The 16,864-nt window shown below is 37.4% G+C and overlaps 1 protein-coding gene across 3 annotated transcripts in view; it reads right to left on the reverse strand.

Annotated features, from left to right (window-relative positions):
* The window catches only part of LOC110094527 (cell wall integrity protein scw1), a 32,224-nt gene extending 16,486 nt beyond the window's left edge, over positions 1-15,738 (reverse strand). For all 3 annotated transcript variants that reach the window (XR_002302882.2, XR_002302881.2, XM_020819775.2), the window contains exons 1-3: positions 15,539-15,738; positions 15,280-15,459; positions 15,117-15,192 (exon numbers count right to left, since the gene is read on the reverse strand). Coding sequence is in view for 1 of the 3 variants with exons in the window: in XM_020819775.2 (XP_020675434.1) it covers positions 15,117-15,192; positions 15,280-15,459; positions 15,539-15,655 (373 nt within the window). In the remaining 2 variants the exon portion in view is untranslated. The remainder of the gene's footprint in view (positions 1-15,116; positions 15,193-15,279; positions 15,460-15,538) is intronic.
* Positions 15,739-16,864: the final 1,126 nt, after the last annotated feature.

Below are 16,864 nucleotides of genomic sequence, written 5' to 3' on the forward strand. Positions count from 1 at the left end.
GAGTCAAATTTGAAATAATTCATAATTCTATACACAAACTCCATGTGTTCATCCCTTCTATCATTCAAAATTGGCATAAAATGCTAATAGAGAACCCAATCCTAACAATCACTTCCATAATCACTGGATCACTTGTTAGGACCAGCATAGAACCTACTTAGACTTATGAGTTCATTTTGCATCTATTAGGTCTCTATGAATATTCCATGTTTAAATTGAGTTTAAAAACTTGTGAATTTAACTTATATATACATATATGTATATTCATCTATCTATTTTATACAGATGTGAGATAATTAAGTGGAGATATAAATAAAAGTAGAGTTATAAATTATTCCATGTTTAAATTAAGTTTAAAAACTGTGAATTTAACTTACATATATATATTGATGCATTCATCTATCTATTTTGTATAGATGTGAGATAATTAAATGGAGATATAAATAAAAATAAAGTTATAAAACAAATCAGACATGTCTCCATCTATCTTAAATAGATTTGAGAATGATCAAATTCAGATATAAGTGAAAGTGGAGTTATAAGCAGGCATTGGAACATGTGCATGTAAGTCATATTTTGCATTATATATATATATATATATATGTCTCACTCAAATGTTATGTTCAAGATTAAAGAAAGCTCAGGTTGTTGCTACATAGAAGTTCAAGAATTGATCATGTTGTTATCAATTTATAACTTTATGCGGTTGTCACTTCCAAGTTTATGTAGTTGCATGTACAAGTTCAAGATTTAATTTTATTATTGCTTCTAAATAATGTTTACCGTTGACATATAACCATTGTTAATGGTCATGTGTATTGTGATAATCATGTTATGAGCGGGCCATTGCATACTTACTATCTTATTTCAAATGAACAGTAAAATTCCCTTTTTTATGTACAATATTCAAATATGAAGGTTGAACAGTAAAATTCCGTATATAACCATTGTTAATGGTCAGGTGTATTGTGATAATCACATTATGTGCGGGCCATTGCATACTTACTATTTTATTTCGATTGAACAGTAAAAGTCCCTTTTTTTATGAACAATATTCAAATATGAACAGTAAAATTCCGTATTTATTTTTCTGTACAATTTTTAAATATGAAGATTGATTTATTTAGTAGGATCTCAGGTAGTCTACTGAGAGGTTTGCTCATCTTGTATATTTATATATTGATTCCAAAAAAAAGGAAAGCCCCAGCTGAGTAAAGAAGGTTAAAAGTTAAAAGATTCAAACTATAGGTATATTTTTTTATTAGGAGCCATTCTTTGTAATGTAGTGATATATGTATGCGAGCAAAAAGAAGAAATTATTATATTGGATTATTGTATTTGACTATTGTGATAAAATATGAACCATTTATATTTTGTAGTTGGATGTATTAGTTGGCTCTATGTTTCTGTTATTGATGATGAGTTACATAAGAATTTGAACACATCTTCTATTAGATCTTGAGATGTGACACCAATACATGGCCTAGCATGTGAAAGATAAGTTTTACAACAAGTCTTAAATAGATTAATCTTATCAATTAATTTTCTTTTGTCAATCTTTCCAAATTTGATGTTGAGACTATTGGTGTTTATATTGGTTTACCACCCAACATACCACATTCTTTTAAGATGTGTAGGACATATTTTCTTGAAGAGATATAGATTCCTCCTTTTGACCAAGAAAGCCTCCATTCCCATAAAATATTTAAGGTTTACAGGATCTTTGATTTCAAATTTCTTTGCAAGAATTTTCTTGAGTTCGGTCATTTCATCTTCAAAATTTTCAATAACAATTATATTTTCAATATAAACACCATAAATAGTGATGGGGACATCAGATCGTGGAGAGTCTATCAGAGACGTGGCCGTCAATCTACGACCACGATTGAGTCATTGTATTTCTGAGTTATTTTACGCATGGTTTAAAATTGCGCAATATGAGGCTCGCCTTGAGTCCCGCCTTCGCGCAATTCCAGTAAAAAATGTCTCGATGCTTCTGCCTCGAGTTTTTTTAATGAGGCTTGCGCCTTAACTTGGTTAAGGCCCGCCTCGCCTCACGCTATATATATTAAAACTTACATAAATCTTGAAGTAAATGCCCGACATTGGACTCTATAGGAGAGGAAGGGGAGAGAGCAGTTCACCATAATGATGATTCAAATGAAGAACCCCTTAGTGATGACACTGCTGATGACTTATGAGTTCTTATGTGATATGTCATTGTTATTTATTTTTAAAAATTGGAATTATATGTTAATGAAAAAAATAATGGGAATTGGGAAAGATAGAATTTTGAGTTGAATTATATTTCATGTTGTCTTATTATTGAGATATTTTGATTTCACTTCATATCTTATGTTTTTTTATATTTTATATTATTCACTCATTAGTATATAAAAAATTTATCATTTTTTGTTTACGCAATCTTTTGATTTTGAGGCTTACGCCTCAAACGCCTTGAGGCTTACGCCTCGCCTCACAAATGAAAAACGCCTCAATACCCGAATACGCAATTTTAAACATTGGTTTTACGTATTTTCTTATTTATGATGTCGTATTGTATTTGCTTTAGTTTGCTTATTTAGTTTCTTGATGCACACTTTTATTAAGGAAGGTCATATGTAAGCCCTAGGGGCATTGTTGTCCTTTTATTTTTGTGAGTCTTTGTACGAGGCTATTTATAGCCCTAGTATTCTTCTTTTGAGATTAATGAATGATTAATTGAAAACTTTGTTTCTCTCAATTGAATTCTCATAAGAGCTTGGGAGATTGGAGTGAAATCCCTAGGAGACGGAGACTTGTGCAATACCCACCAACCTAGACGAGTCGGGTTCATGATTCTACCTTCTATCTCTTTCTCTTCCTCCCTCTATCACCGTCGGTCGTATCATCTTTCCCTCACCTTGTCCAAACTTCATCCACACAGAATTCTCCAAACTCCCTCCACCTAGCCGCCAATTCTACTTACCCAAGCCCCCATCCAAGCCGCCAGCCCTAGCCCCTCGCCCACTCTTAGATTTACTTCCTAATTTTGATTGCCATAATTTAGACAGAATTTTGAATTCAAATTCATCCAATTTAAAATTCAAAATCTTTCCTAAATCATAAAATCTATCTGCTGAAAGTTTCCAAATCTCCCCTATCGGATTTTAAATTATTTTTGGATGAATTATTTCATTCCAAATCTAGTCATCTAAATTAAGGAAGCATTAAAGCCTCCTTAATTTTCCCCCCATCCCCATAAAGCTGCTGGCCTAGCTCTCTTGGCCGCTAGTCCCACTCATCTTCCCCTGCTCCTTGAGTTTCCTAATTTAGTTGGAGTTAATTTAGGATCAATTGAATTTGAAATTCAAATTCTCTCCAAATTTTAACTAATCTATTTTGGAAAGTTTCCATAACAATTCAAAATCTAATTCTATTTGAATTTGATTTAATCCCTTGCCAAATTTAAGACTCCCTTGATTAGGCAACCCACTAATTAATTTCCTAAACCTCTCTCTCTCTCTCTCACCATGCCGCCGGCCCCCCTAGCCTAACTACCCCTCTCTCTCTCTCTCTCGTTAATTCCCTCCCCAATTTGGGGGAATTAAATTCCCCTCCTAATTTCAAAATCTGAAATTTATTTCAGAATTTTGAATTTAAACATCTCATCCAACCTAATCCTAACCCACGTATGGCTCCCCTCTTTGGCGGAACCCTGTCCTCTCCTTATCTCTTATTTCTTGTGAGGATCCCCTTTCTCTCAAAAGATCTAGGAGCTTTGAAGGACGTCGTCTATACCACCACATACAACAAAGCAAATGCATGGCCGATCCGGAACTTGACTAAGGCCTCTCCTACGACGAGCAAGGGTTTGTTTGCATCTTATATTCGACCTTCTTCGACGTCAACCCTCGCATCAACCACACCGTAGAAGAATACGTAGAGCGCATCTTAAATACTTTGATCGAGGCTATTGAAGAGAAACTTGGAACCGTCGAGTGGATGATTACAATCGATCCTTGACGAAGGTTTTCTAATCTCCCTTTTCTTGTATTTCTTAAAGTCTAGCACCTTCCTTTTGATTTGATTTTAGTCATGAAGATCATGTTTGCCTAATTCTGTCAAGCTTAAGTAAACATAGGGAATTGAGTGCAGTTTATTTGTTTCTAATCTAATTGTTAGATTAGGTATTTTTGTTAAAAGCTATTAAATTTGCAAGATATTGATTTCCTATGTTATTTTGATGACTCAAAGCTCTTGATGTGCAACTTAGCCTAAACGAAAATGACCGCTCTTATGTTTTGATTCATCGTTTTATTTGCTAGTAGTTTTACTTGTTGTTACTCTAATCAATAAGTTGTGCAAGCTCTTATCAAAATGATTGCAAGCATTTTGGTCCTACATCATCTGGTATCAGAGCATGGTTAGCTTTGGATTTCATGCTAGAAATCATCCTATGGCTTTATTTAATCATGCTTAGTTAATTCCGCATGCATAACTTCATTTTAATCATTTAAAATCATTATCATGTTTGCTGTCCAGAAAAATTCTGCACCCTTTTAGTGAGCTTTAGACTTGTTTCTTAGGTATCTAGGGGCTGCCCTCTTTTTAATAACTTTCTAGTTGCCTAGAAGAACTTATCACTTTGTTGTAGTTGATGTCCAAACATTTACTGCACCATTTAGTGTCAATCTAGAGAGTCTACCACAGCATTTAGGTACTGTCCTTTATTTAGATTCACTCTCAAGTGTCCCCTAGTATCTAGCCATGGACCTGGAACAACTTGGAAGGACTTTAGACTTGTTGGTAGGTCAAATGAACAATATTAGCCATGAACTCAAAGAAAACCAAGCCGAGCTTCGTATAGACACCACTGAGCGATTTGACACACTTGAGAGAGCAAGAGAGCACCCTACCCCCTACACCCCATCTAGACCACCCTGACACCTACCCGGATGAGAGGCAACGTCGTGCCAATCATCGAGTTCCCCACCATGGACATGACCCACGTCATGATCCTGATATACCACTCATGAAAAATATTAAAGTTGACGCTCCTACTTTAATGGAACTCTTGATCCCCAGCTCTTCCTGGACTGGGTCAAAGGTATGGACAGTTTTTTTAAGTGGTATAATATCTCCGATGCTAGGAAGGTCAGTTTTGCGGAGATGAAACTCACGGGTAGGGCGAACAAGTTTTGGGCCAACTTAGAGAGCCTTAGGGAAGCTAGGAACGATTACCTCATCACTGATTGGCCATCCATTAAGCGAGAATTCAAGCAAAAGTACTTGCCTCCCTCTTCCCCTGACTATTGGATAGGTGGAATAGGCGGACTCAAGGCAACAAACCAGTTAAGGAGTACATCGCTTCCTTCGATGACTTCCTGATTCGTTGCAAGAGGGAGACCTCTACCACCCCGGCGCATATCTTGTCTATGTTTCGGACCAGGTTGCGAGAGGATCTTCACAACTAGCTGTTTGCCCGGAACGTCATTACCCTGGAGAATGTCTATAGCCTAGTACTTAATTTAGAGGAGACCCGTTCCCAGCACCCGAGCCATTCACATGACTGTAGGCCCTCCTACAGACCGTTCAGTAATTCCACTCCTCACACTTCTGCTGCCTGACCCACTCGACCCGACCATCCATGGGTCCTGCACCTCCTTCTGATTTTAGGAATAAACCTCCCACCCCGGATACCCCGCGGTCCAGTCTCGATACCAAGTGCTTTCGATGCCAGGGGTATGGGCATATCGCTTCTCAGTGCTCCAGTCCCTATAAAATCTCGATCATCGAGGAGATTACTGAGGACGATCTCGAGCCCGAGGTTGATCAGATCCACCAGGTCGAGGATGAAGGCAAGTACTTCGAGGAGGATGACGACACTACGATCCTCCATTACCTTCAGAAACTGGATACCTCTCCCATATGCGTGGTGAGATGTGCGCAATCACACCCGACACCCACTGATGACTGGCGTAGAACCGCATTTATTTGCTAGTAGTTTTACTTGTTGTTACTCTAATCAATAAGTTGTGCAAGCTCTTATCAAAATGATTGCAAGCATTTTGGTCCTACATCATCTGGTATCAGAGCATGGTTAGCTTAGGATTTTCATGCTATAAATCATCCTATGGCTTTATTTAATCATGCTTAGTTAATTCCGCATGCATAACTTCATTTTAATCATCTTAAATCATTATCATGTTTGCTGTCCAGAAAAATTCTGCACCCTTTTAGTGAGCTTTAGACTTGTTTCTTAGGTATTTAGGTGCTGCCCTCTTTTTAATAACTTTCCTAGTTGCCTAGAAGAACTTATCACTTTGTTGCAGTTGCTGTCCAAACATTTACTGCACCATTTAGTGTCAATCTAGAGAGTCTACCACTGCATTTAGGTATTGTCCTTTATTTAGATTCACTCTCAAGTGTCCCCTAGTGTCTAGCCATGGACCTGGAACAACTTGGAAGGACTTTAGACTTGTTGGTAGGTCAAATGAACAATATTAGCCAGGAACTCAAAGAAAACCAAGCCGAGCTTCGTAGAGACACCACTGAGCGATTTGACACACTTGAGCGAGCAAGAGAGCACCCTACCCCCTACACCCCATCTAGACCACCCTCTATGTATGGGGATGACACCTACCCGGATGAGAGGCAACGTCGTGCCAATCATCGAGTTCCCCACCATGGACATGACCCACGTCATGATCCTGATATACCACTCATGAAAAATATTAAAGTTGACGCTCCTACTTTGATGGCACTCTTGATCCCCAGCTCTTCCTGGACTGGGTCAAAGGTATGGACAGTTTTTTATGTGGTATAATATCTCCGATGTTAGGAAGGTCAGTTTTGCGGAGATGAAACTCACGAGTAGGGCGAACCAGTTTTGGTCCAACTTAGAGAGCATTAGGGAAGCTAGGAACGATTACCCCATCACTGATTGGCCATCCATGAAGCGAGAATTCAAGCAAAAGTACTTGCCTCCCTCTTCCCCCGACTATTGGATACGTGGAATAGGTTGACTCAAGGCAACAAACCAGTTAAGGAGTACATCGCTTCCTTCGATGACTTCCAGATTCGCTGCAAGGGGGAGACCTCTACCACCCCGGTGCAGATCTTGTCTATGTTTCGGACCAGGTTGCGAGAGGATCTTCGCAACTAGCTGTTTGCCCGAAACGTCATTACCCTGGAGAATGTCTATAGCCTAGTACTTAATTTAGAGGAGACCCGTTCCCAGCACCCGAGCCATTCACATGACTCTAGGCCCTCCTACAGATCGTTCAGTAATTCCACTCCTCACACTTCTGCTACCTGACCCACTCGACCCGACCACCCATGGGTCCTGCACCTCGTTCTGATTTTAGGAATAAACCTCCCACCCCAGATACCCCGCAGTCCAGTCCCGGTACCAAGTGCTTTCGATGCCAGGGATATGGGCATATCGCTTATCAGTGCTCCAGTCCCTATAAAATCTCGATCATCGAGGAGATTACTGAGGACAATCTCGAGCCCGAGGTTGATCAGATCCACCAGGTCGAGGATGAAGGCAAGTACTTCGAGGAGGATGACGACACTACGATCCTCCATTACCTTCAGAAACTGGATACCTCTCTCATATGCATGGTGAGATGTGCGCTATCACACCCGACACCCACTGATGACTGGCGTAGAACCGCGATTTTTCACACATACACCAAAATCAAAAACAAGAACTGTAAGGACATCATGGATAGTGGTAGATGCATAAATGTTGTTTCTTCCAGCATGGTATCAAAGTTGGGTCTTTATGCCGTTGATTTTATCCTTTGTAAGACAAAATCTCTAATAGTGCACAAACAAAGACCATCCTTCTTTGACTTTTTGTATTCATTCAATTATTGTCTTGAATGAACAACAATGGTAGTCTTATCTCCATTAATAGGAGAATGCGGATCACCCATCATGACTTCTTTTCAACTTTATTATCTTCTGACATTTGCAAATGCTTCTAAAAAAGACGAACAAAATTCTCCATTGAACGTCATCTATGTTCTTATCCATACCCTTAAGAACTCAAAAAACCATTTCTTTTACAATTTTTTTTGTATTTAGCTCTATGTTCAGGACAATCCTAGAGTATATCTAATTGATGCTAATTTCGGTTGAAAACATTAAAAGTATTAACTGTAAGATTCCATGTCTTTTATCACAAATGATGCGCTCAATCTCAAATAGCAAAGACATATTTGAACATGAGAATAAGCCCCTGCAACTTCCCATATTATTTCAACTGTATTGTATAAGAGAAACTTCTCTCCTATTTCATTTGTCATATAATTAATCAACCATGCCATGACCATGTTGTTATTAGTTTTCCATGATCTACATTTTAAATCTTCTTTAATTGGAGAGGAACTATGATAAGATATTCATCCCTCCCCATCCCAAAGACGAATATGATTTGTGATGTTTTTATTCTTTCCTTCACAAAGATTTCAACATGGAAATTTCCCTCTTGTAATTGTAAAAGTGTACTTTATTTTCATTCTCCATAAACCAATCGTCATCCTATGGCACGTCATTAATAACCAAGAGGTCTTCAAATCCTCCCCCAAAACTTTCTTCCTCGAGTATCTATTTGTTAATCTCTTATTATACATTATATTATAAACCACTGAATTTATCATTAAGATAGTCAAGTGATTTATTCTTTTGGTATGAACTTGACTGTAAATATTGCAATGTCACTCACACCCTGATGAAGACTTTTTTTTTTTTTAATGTATTAGGTTTGGTTGAAAAGTTAAGGTGTGCATCTCAATTTAGACAGCTCAAGGCTCAATTAAGTGAGCATGTGCCTCACTATCCTTATGTGAACAGTAAGCCTTGACGCTACTTCCTTATGCCTCAACCTAAGCTGTGGCTCAATGGTTATTTCATATTGTGTAATTTCATACCATGAATTATTTTTAGGGCTTATTTGGATGCAACTAGGATTTAATTTAAGTAGAATTTTGTAAAACCCCTAAATTCGGATTTTAGTTATAAGATTTTAGTTACTTGTTGAGTTATGTGCTCATTACGTGATTTTATATGTTTTCAAGAAAATGTAAGGAACTTATAATATAAGGCTCCAAACAACATGCATAATTTTTCTACCTACAGTTCTAGACAAAACTCAATCATGTTTATTTCCGGTAGTCCTTGATTAGCTCTGGTTAAATGATTAAAATGAAAGACATATGTAATTCTTCTAATATAGATCCTGGAGTGTGACAAACTCTTTGATTGTCGAAGCTCATAAAGTTCCTACCAAGCCACACCATCACCGTGTCCTCACATCATTAGTGGTCTCACATTCGGGATCACTCCCCAAAATAAAATAAGGATTTTTACCTTTTTTATGTGCTTTAGGTCTGACAATATGAAACAAATACACATCAAAACATGTTTTTGTCTTACTTTTTGAAAGAAGAAAACACAAAATAGGAAACAAAAGTGAATTCAAACAAGTATAAAGGCTTTGGGAATAACGAAAAAAATAAAGCTTTGAAATTGAAAGTAAAATTTTTAGATAAAATGAGCTTGAATGTTCAGAGTTCTTTTTTCTTTTTCTTGTATTTTAGACAAACCTATCCTAGTTCTAGAGTAAGTGGCAACACGCGTATGCTTAGAAAACATTAATAAAAGTGAAAGGTCAAATATCCTTTTTGTAAGTCTGTTCCACTAAAGGGTGTGAGTACGATTGAAATAGACTGAACGACTTGTTGACTATGGTTTAAGAACATTTAATATATAATTGTAATTGCTACGATATATTTTTAGGTTGTTCATTGGCCCAAAAAAATAACAATTAAATTCATATGTTTCAAAAACATGGTGTGATGAAAAAATCAGCATATTATTGTCTTATATAAATTGATAATTATTATGCATTTATTCGCTTGTCAGTATTAACAGGAAATTCAAATCCTATTGACTTGAACTTGAAAATGTTAAAAGAAATTACTATGAGCAACCATACTTTTATGATTTTACTCTTTGAGATAAATTTTAGGACAAACTATAAAGCAATAATTCTATATCACATGCATCATCTCTTTATTCTGAGTTTGCATGAAATATGAGAAGGGTTCCACAAGACATTCGTATAGTTCATTTTAGATTCAAAAGAGGCATTTAACATGCAAAATTGAATGCAGATAAGAAATTAACACCATAAATTCACAATTTACCATTCATTTTTCTAATTTAAATATGATAAAACGTATCTGGAGTTTAAATTCTATTACTAGAGACATCGTACCCATCTTAGAATGAGTAATTTTCCATAAGCCAAATGAAACTAAGCATCATATGTAAAATATGGATCATAAGTTGTACTATGCTTTCATGATTACCAATATCTAGTTTATCAAGATAGGGCATAGGTCACTTCTGAAAATTTATAGTGTTAATGTTGTGTCTTCTAAAGTACTTCAATCCGACATATATTTTCTCACACAATGTGAATTAAATTCGGTGCAATTGCCCGCATAGAAACTGTTGCTAATAGCATTATACATTTCTTGTATTTTCAATTCAAGTGATGCATTAATGATATTGGTAAATTCTAATTTGCCTTCAAGCATTCTGAAATAATTTTAACTTCTAAGGCTTAAATTAATAATAGCCTAAACAGAATAATCTATCAATTTTAATCAAACTAATTTATTAAAAAACAATTTTGAACATCAAAATCAAAATACTAGCATCGATTCACAATACTAATATATTCAATAATGAATAAAGATTTTCCCCCTAGTCATGGATGAGATGTGCATGACTAAGCGTGCTAATTCAATTTTTTTTCCAGATGCAATGCCCTTGTTCAAGTGTGAAACTGATAGGAAACTTGAAGACCTCAAGTAATTCATATCAATTTTTAGAAAAGCAGTGAAAATCCTCCACAAGAATCCATACAAAACCACGAAAACAATAGATAATTTGTATTATTTGATGAAAGGGAAATGGAAAATAGCAAGATACAATTGATCCTCTATTCGAGAGGAAGATCGATCTCTCCCAAATCTCTAGACGCCCCTAGAGCCCAAAAGAAAACCTAGATCTAAGAGATCTCAAATTTCAGTCAAATTCAAGATGCCCTAACCCTAGGAAAATAAACTCTTTAATGCATACAATTCAAAAGGAAATCCCTAAACAATCCCTACATTCAAATTGCCCTCCCAAATCCCTCAAAAATCCTTCCTAAAATGCTCTGTTGGCTTTGGCGGCTCGGTCGCTCGAAAAGGAAGAGGCGGAACTCTTCCGCCTGTTCCGCCTGAGCCGGTCCCGCCTGGATCGACTGGACCGGTCTAACAATACTCCCCTCCCAAAGATCCACATTGTCTGCAAGGTGAAAAGACGACACCCTCCTCCATTCCTTCTTCATCACAAACGGTAAGAACTTGAAGAGTTCGGTCCTTACACCTGTGCCCCGACGTATACCTCTCATCACATCTGAAATAGATCCCCTTTGTCATCTTCTCCTGTAATTATGTTTATGTGAGCTTCTTGAAGTTGTTCCCATGTCTTTCTCATGTAATCTTCTCTTTCGAAGTCTCCCTAAGAGTACTCAATGATGGCTCCTTGCTTGTCAAAAAGGTGATGGTCATCCTATATGAGCCTCCTGACTTGCTGCCTCTTGTTCCTTTTTCCAGGTGCCTCTGATCCTCCACCAACTGAGCTAACTCCATAGACTCTCCCAAGTCCTGATGTCTCATCACTCTGACTACTGTGTGGATCTTTAGTTTCAATCCATTCATAAAGTTCCCCTCCAGTACAGTCTCCGGAAGCTGATCCAATAGACTGGTAAGGTACTCAAGCTGCTCACGATACTCCATCATTATCTCCTCCTACACCAAAGCAAAGAACTGCTCATAGAAGTCCCCTCCCCTACTAGTTTGAAAATGTTCCAACAAGCAGTCCTTAAACTCCCTCCAAGTCCTTATTGGTCGCCTCGTATCCCTCCATTGGTACCATGCTAAAGCTTTCCCTTCTAAGCACATCCCGGCTTCCATCAATCTCTCCTCCTCCGTCAACTTGTTGACGTAAAGTACCTTTCCACCTTGTAGATCAACCCATAGGCATCCTCTCCCTCAAAAATAGGCATCTTCAGCTTCCTCACCCTCAGATCGCCTATGTTCCCTTTGTTCCCTTCATAACTTCCCCTTTCCCAAGGGGGGTGGTTCCCCCTAAGTGTCCCAATCATCCCTCTATGTTCCCACTTTCTCCTCTCAAATTCCGCACCTCTTGAATCATAACAAATCCCTCGCCTTTCAAATTCATCTCCACTTTGGTCATAATTACTCATTTCCCTTTCCAACCGCGCCCCTCTCCTCTCTAAATCAGCACATCTTCGTTCTTGTCATACCTCCTCACACCTCTCCTCAAACCCTCTACCAGGTTCCTCCCTAGGAGAGGTATTCTCTCTTCTCCCTTTCGAGTCACCGCCTCCTGATCTACCCTTTGACTTATTGGATTAGAGTTTTCCCCGCTTCCTGGTTTGTCGGAGGCTTCTCTCGCCTTTAACGGCACCATTGGCCCTAGAGCAACTTCTTCAACATCTCCCCCAGGTTGGAAAAATTCTCATCCATCTTCTCGTTGATGGCTGAAATTTGACTTTTGATATCATAAAGTTGAGCGTGGAGATTTGAAATTTCAGTTTTTAATTGTTCGATCTCCCCTTCCAAGCGTTCCTCCAACAAATCCACTTTTTTGGCCACCATCGATATCCTAATCTTTGTTGGACTCAAAAATCTGAATCTCGATTCCAAAAATAGCAAAACAACCCCCTTCCGGTTAAAATTCAGCTGTTGATTTTCTCCGAAAACTCCACTAAACAGTCCCAAAATAAGCTATGATACCAATTTGATAGGAAACACTTGAAGATCTCAAGTAATTCCTATCAATCTTTACAGCAAAAATCCTCCACAAGAATCCACAAAAAACCATGAAAACAGTAGATATTTTGTATTATTTGATGAAAGGGAAATGGAAAATAGCAAGATACAATTGATCCTCTATTCGAGAGGAGGATCGAGATCTCTCCCAAATCTCTAAACGCTGCTAGAGCCCAAAAGAAAACTTAAATCTAAGAGATCTCAAATTTCATCCAAATTCAAGATGCCCTAACCGTCGGAAAATAAACTACTTAATGTATACAATTCAAAAGGAAATCACTAAATAGTCCCTACATTCATATTTCCCTCCCAAATCCCTCAAAAATCCTTCCTAAAATGCTTCGTTAGCTTTGGCGGCTCGTTCACTCGAAAAGGAAGAGGCTGAACTCTTCCGCCTATTCCACCTGAGCCAGTCCCGCGTGGACCGGTTGGACTGGTCCATTGGACCGGTCTAACATAAACTTGAGATTTAAAGTTAGGAAATTTCACACCTTATTTTAAATCATTTTCTCATTTACTTAGCCATTTTCTCATAACATCTGAACATTTGTGTTATTTCCACCTCAAACCATTACCTTAGTCCAAGAGGTTTTTGCCTTCGTTTTCTTTTATCAAGTTTGTTCAAATTTTTTTCTAACTAAAAAACATAAACTAAGGTGATGCCAAATAGTTACAAAATACGCATTATGGCAGTAAGCTTAATGAATAATGCAGATTGCAGTAATGATGACAATGAGAATTATGCAATAGGTTAATAAAACATAATCTTAGAATATTCATATTTGTCTCAAAGAATCAATTTGGTTCTAAGCCAAAAAAGATGTACAATTGAGACAATTCCATGCTGTCAATTAACGAATTGTAAAGAGCACTACTGATGCGGTGCATCATTTGTGTGAAGAATTTTAAGATGTTTGGTCAAAGACCAACCAAAGCTATGGGATGAATTATTGAGGCAGGCTAAATTTTCATCAATACAATGCCAAATCTATCGACCGACCAATGTCCTTTTAGTATTGTTTGTATGAAGACACCTAACCACACTATTGATATTGCAGTTTTACCAAAATGTAACAACATTGCCAATAATTTCACCAACTTAATCATTGATATCCACAACAAACTTATTGCTTCCAATAATAGTTATAATCTTGTCGTTGATTCCCACTGTCGCCGCAAAGTTTTCAATCCGGGTGATTTGGTTATGGTTCGTATGTGTCAAAAACGCATTTAAAGTTATCACGCTAAAAAGTGGATGCTTTCCCCATTTTACAAAAAATTGATGATAACGCATACGTCATTGACTTACAACACTTCTTCCACTTCCACATTTAATATTTCTGATCTCTATACTTCCCTCCGACAATGCTCAATCCACTTTAACCTTAGCAAATGAGGCCCCTTCTTCAGCCGGGGCGATCTGATGCAGTGCATCATTTGTGTGAGGGAATAACTCACATGCTTACTTTACCTTTCTATTTTAAATCGTTATAGCCTCCACTACCAAGTTATCTTTTTTAGTAACAATAGTATTATATCCCTTTTTTTCTGTTAGGATTCTCTTTTAGTAAAAACTAGCTCCAGCTTGAGAGCAGGAAAAGCATATGTATCAGGGGAAGAAAAGGAAATTATAGATGATATGATATACTAGGATTTGAACTCAATTTGATTTATTATTCTTACTCTTGCTCTATTTCTCATTCCTGTAGCTCCTTTGTTCTGAGGGTTCTACACTAACTAAAATTTCACATGTTTTTGTTAACATTGAATGCGCATATGGTATAGTGCAGCTTGAATTAATTTAGCAAACATTAAAGTGGAAAAGCATTTTTTTCCCAAGGCATGTTGAAGGCACACAGATGTGTTTTAAAAGGGATTATTTTTATAGCTTGTAACAAATTTACAATTTTGTTTAAATTTCAACCACAAAAACGAACTTGTGGCAAACTTTTGAATATCTGATTATCCAAGAATTTCCATTTATCTTGGAGAGAAAAATTTGTAACTCCACAAATTAAAAAAAAAATGGGCCTTATGTTACTGAATCTGACATAGACAAAAAATAGCTACATATACGGAATCTGTCAGTACCAAATAATTATAGATCTCAAGTCATGAACGAAATTTGAGAAAAAAACAAAACCCAAAAAGGACTGGTAACAATGTAATCAAAAACCATTGCAACAAGACATGATATATCCAATGCGCTACCTCTCTTAACAAAAAGATTTTTCTTCGCCATCTCTGTATGAAGAGCGGACTTTGAATCCGCATCAAACACCAAGTCCTAACCAAATACCGAACACTTTAGCATGCTCTTGGCATCAAGAAACAAAGCAAAACAATAGGAAATCTAAGTGGGAGAAACGATCACCTGGAGCGCAGTTTTAGCGGCCATAGCATGCTGGGCAGTGGAGAAAAGAGCGAAACCCATGGGCAGATCCCCTTTCGAGTTGATCTGAGACGCCTCGAAGCCAGGCAGCCAACGCAGAAGGTTATGAAGCTCCCTCTCCTTCACGTCTGCAGGAAGGCCAGCGATGAAGATCGTCCGAACCTAGAAAAAGAACGAGAGAGAGAAAGAGATGGATAAATATCGTTGGTTAGACGAGCGGTAAGGAATACTGTCAGGTTACCTCGTCGTTCGTTGGGCGGGCAGGAACGGCGATGGATGGAGGAGTAGAGATTGATGGCGGCGGGGGCGCAAGCTGAGCCCATGGCTGGTGGAAGTGATGTATGCCGGGACCTGCCATGAGGAGTAAACCCTAACTCTTTCGTCGCTGAGGTGCGGGACCGTAGACCCCTGCAGCGGACTGCACAGAGAAGCTTTTCAAAGGCAGAGCCCCGTTGATCGTAATTATATAAATCGAGCCCGATTCAATAATAAAAATTCGAATGCACAATAAAAAATTAAAAAAAAAAATTGTTTGCATATATTTATTTGTATTATGTAAAGATAATAGAGATAGATTTTAATTGTTTTAATTTGAATGATAGCCCATGCGTGATAAAAATAAAATAAAATGATTAGAGGACATTTCAAAAAGAAAAAAAAAATATTAGGCTTAGCTTAATTGAAATAGGGCATTTCACTAATAATACATAGGAGCTACAAATATAGTAATTTATATGATATGAAAATAAGTATATAATATGAAGCAGTTGATGATGACTGTATTAGTCCTCTTACTAGAGGTGAAGGCGGTATGACCTTACAGTTAGGTGATGCAAAAAGCTTATGTGAGCTATTAGGGATGGTCAATTAATTCTCATCTTAAATGTATAAGTTGAACAACGAAGACAACATCGAAGCAAACATAGAAAGGTAATGTTGATGACTATAAGTAGATAGTGTGACCCTTCTTCTAGAGAGAAAATTGATTTAACCTAAAAGTAAGCAAACATAGAAAGGTAATGTTGATGACTATAAGTAGATAGGGTGGCCCTTCTTCTAGAGAGATAATTGATTTAACCTAAAAGTAGTGATGTGGTAATGCGAGGAGGTCACGGAGGATAGTAAAACTATCTACAAGTTTCGTTGAAGAAAATTTAGAAGTGTTATGTGGACAGCAATGAAGTGCAATTGAGATAGTTTCTCTTCTGAAAAGATGAGATGCCAAACAATTAGAGCCTGTGGATGATTAAAGGCAATCAATATAATTTATCTCCAATAAGATACAATTGATTTAATGATCTAGAGGTGATAAACCACCAAAGACATTTCGTATTATAAAAGAAAAGAGCTCCAAAACAATCCGGACTAATAATAAAAGGTAGGGATTAATAATCTCTCTTTTGGAAGAAGATAACGACTATGTAACTCGAAGCTAATAATGAGGGGGGGAAATATTTCTTATCTTAGAAGTTGAGGAATAGTTCTTATCTTACAAGTTGAGGCTATACTCCTCAAAGTCGGTAGTGAGGAGACACATTAAAAAACAAATCATTTTCAATAGATTCTT

Source organism: Dendrobium catenatum, unplaced genomic scaffold, assembly GCF_001605985.2.
Source record: "Dendrobium catenatum unplaced genomic scaffold, ASM160598v2 fragScaff_scaffold_1076, whole genome shotgun sequence".
NCBI classification, from domain to species: domain Eukaryota; kingdom Viridiplantae; phylum Streptophyta; class Magnoliopsida; order Asparagales; family Orchidaceae; genus Dendrobium; species Dendrobium catenatum.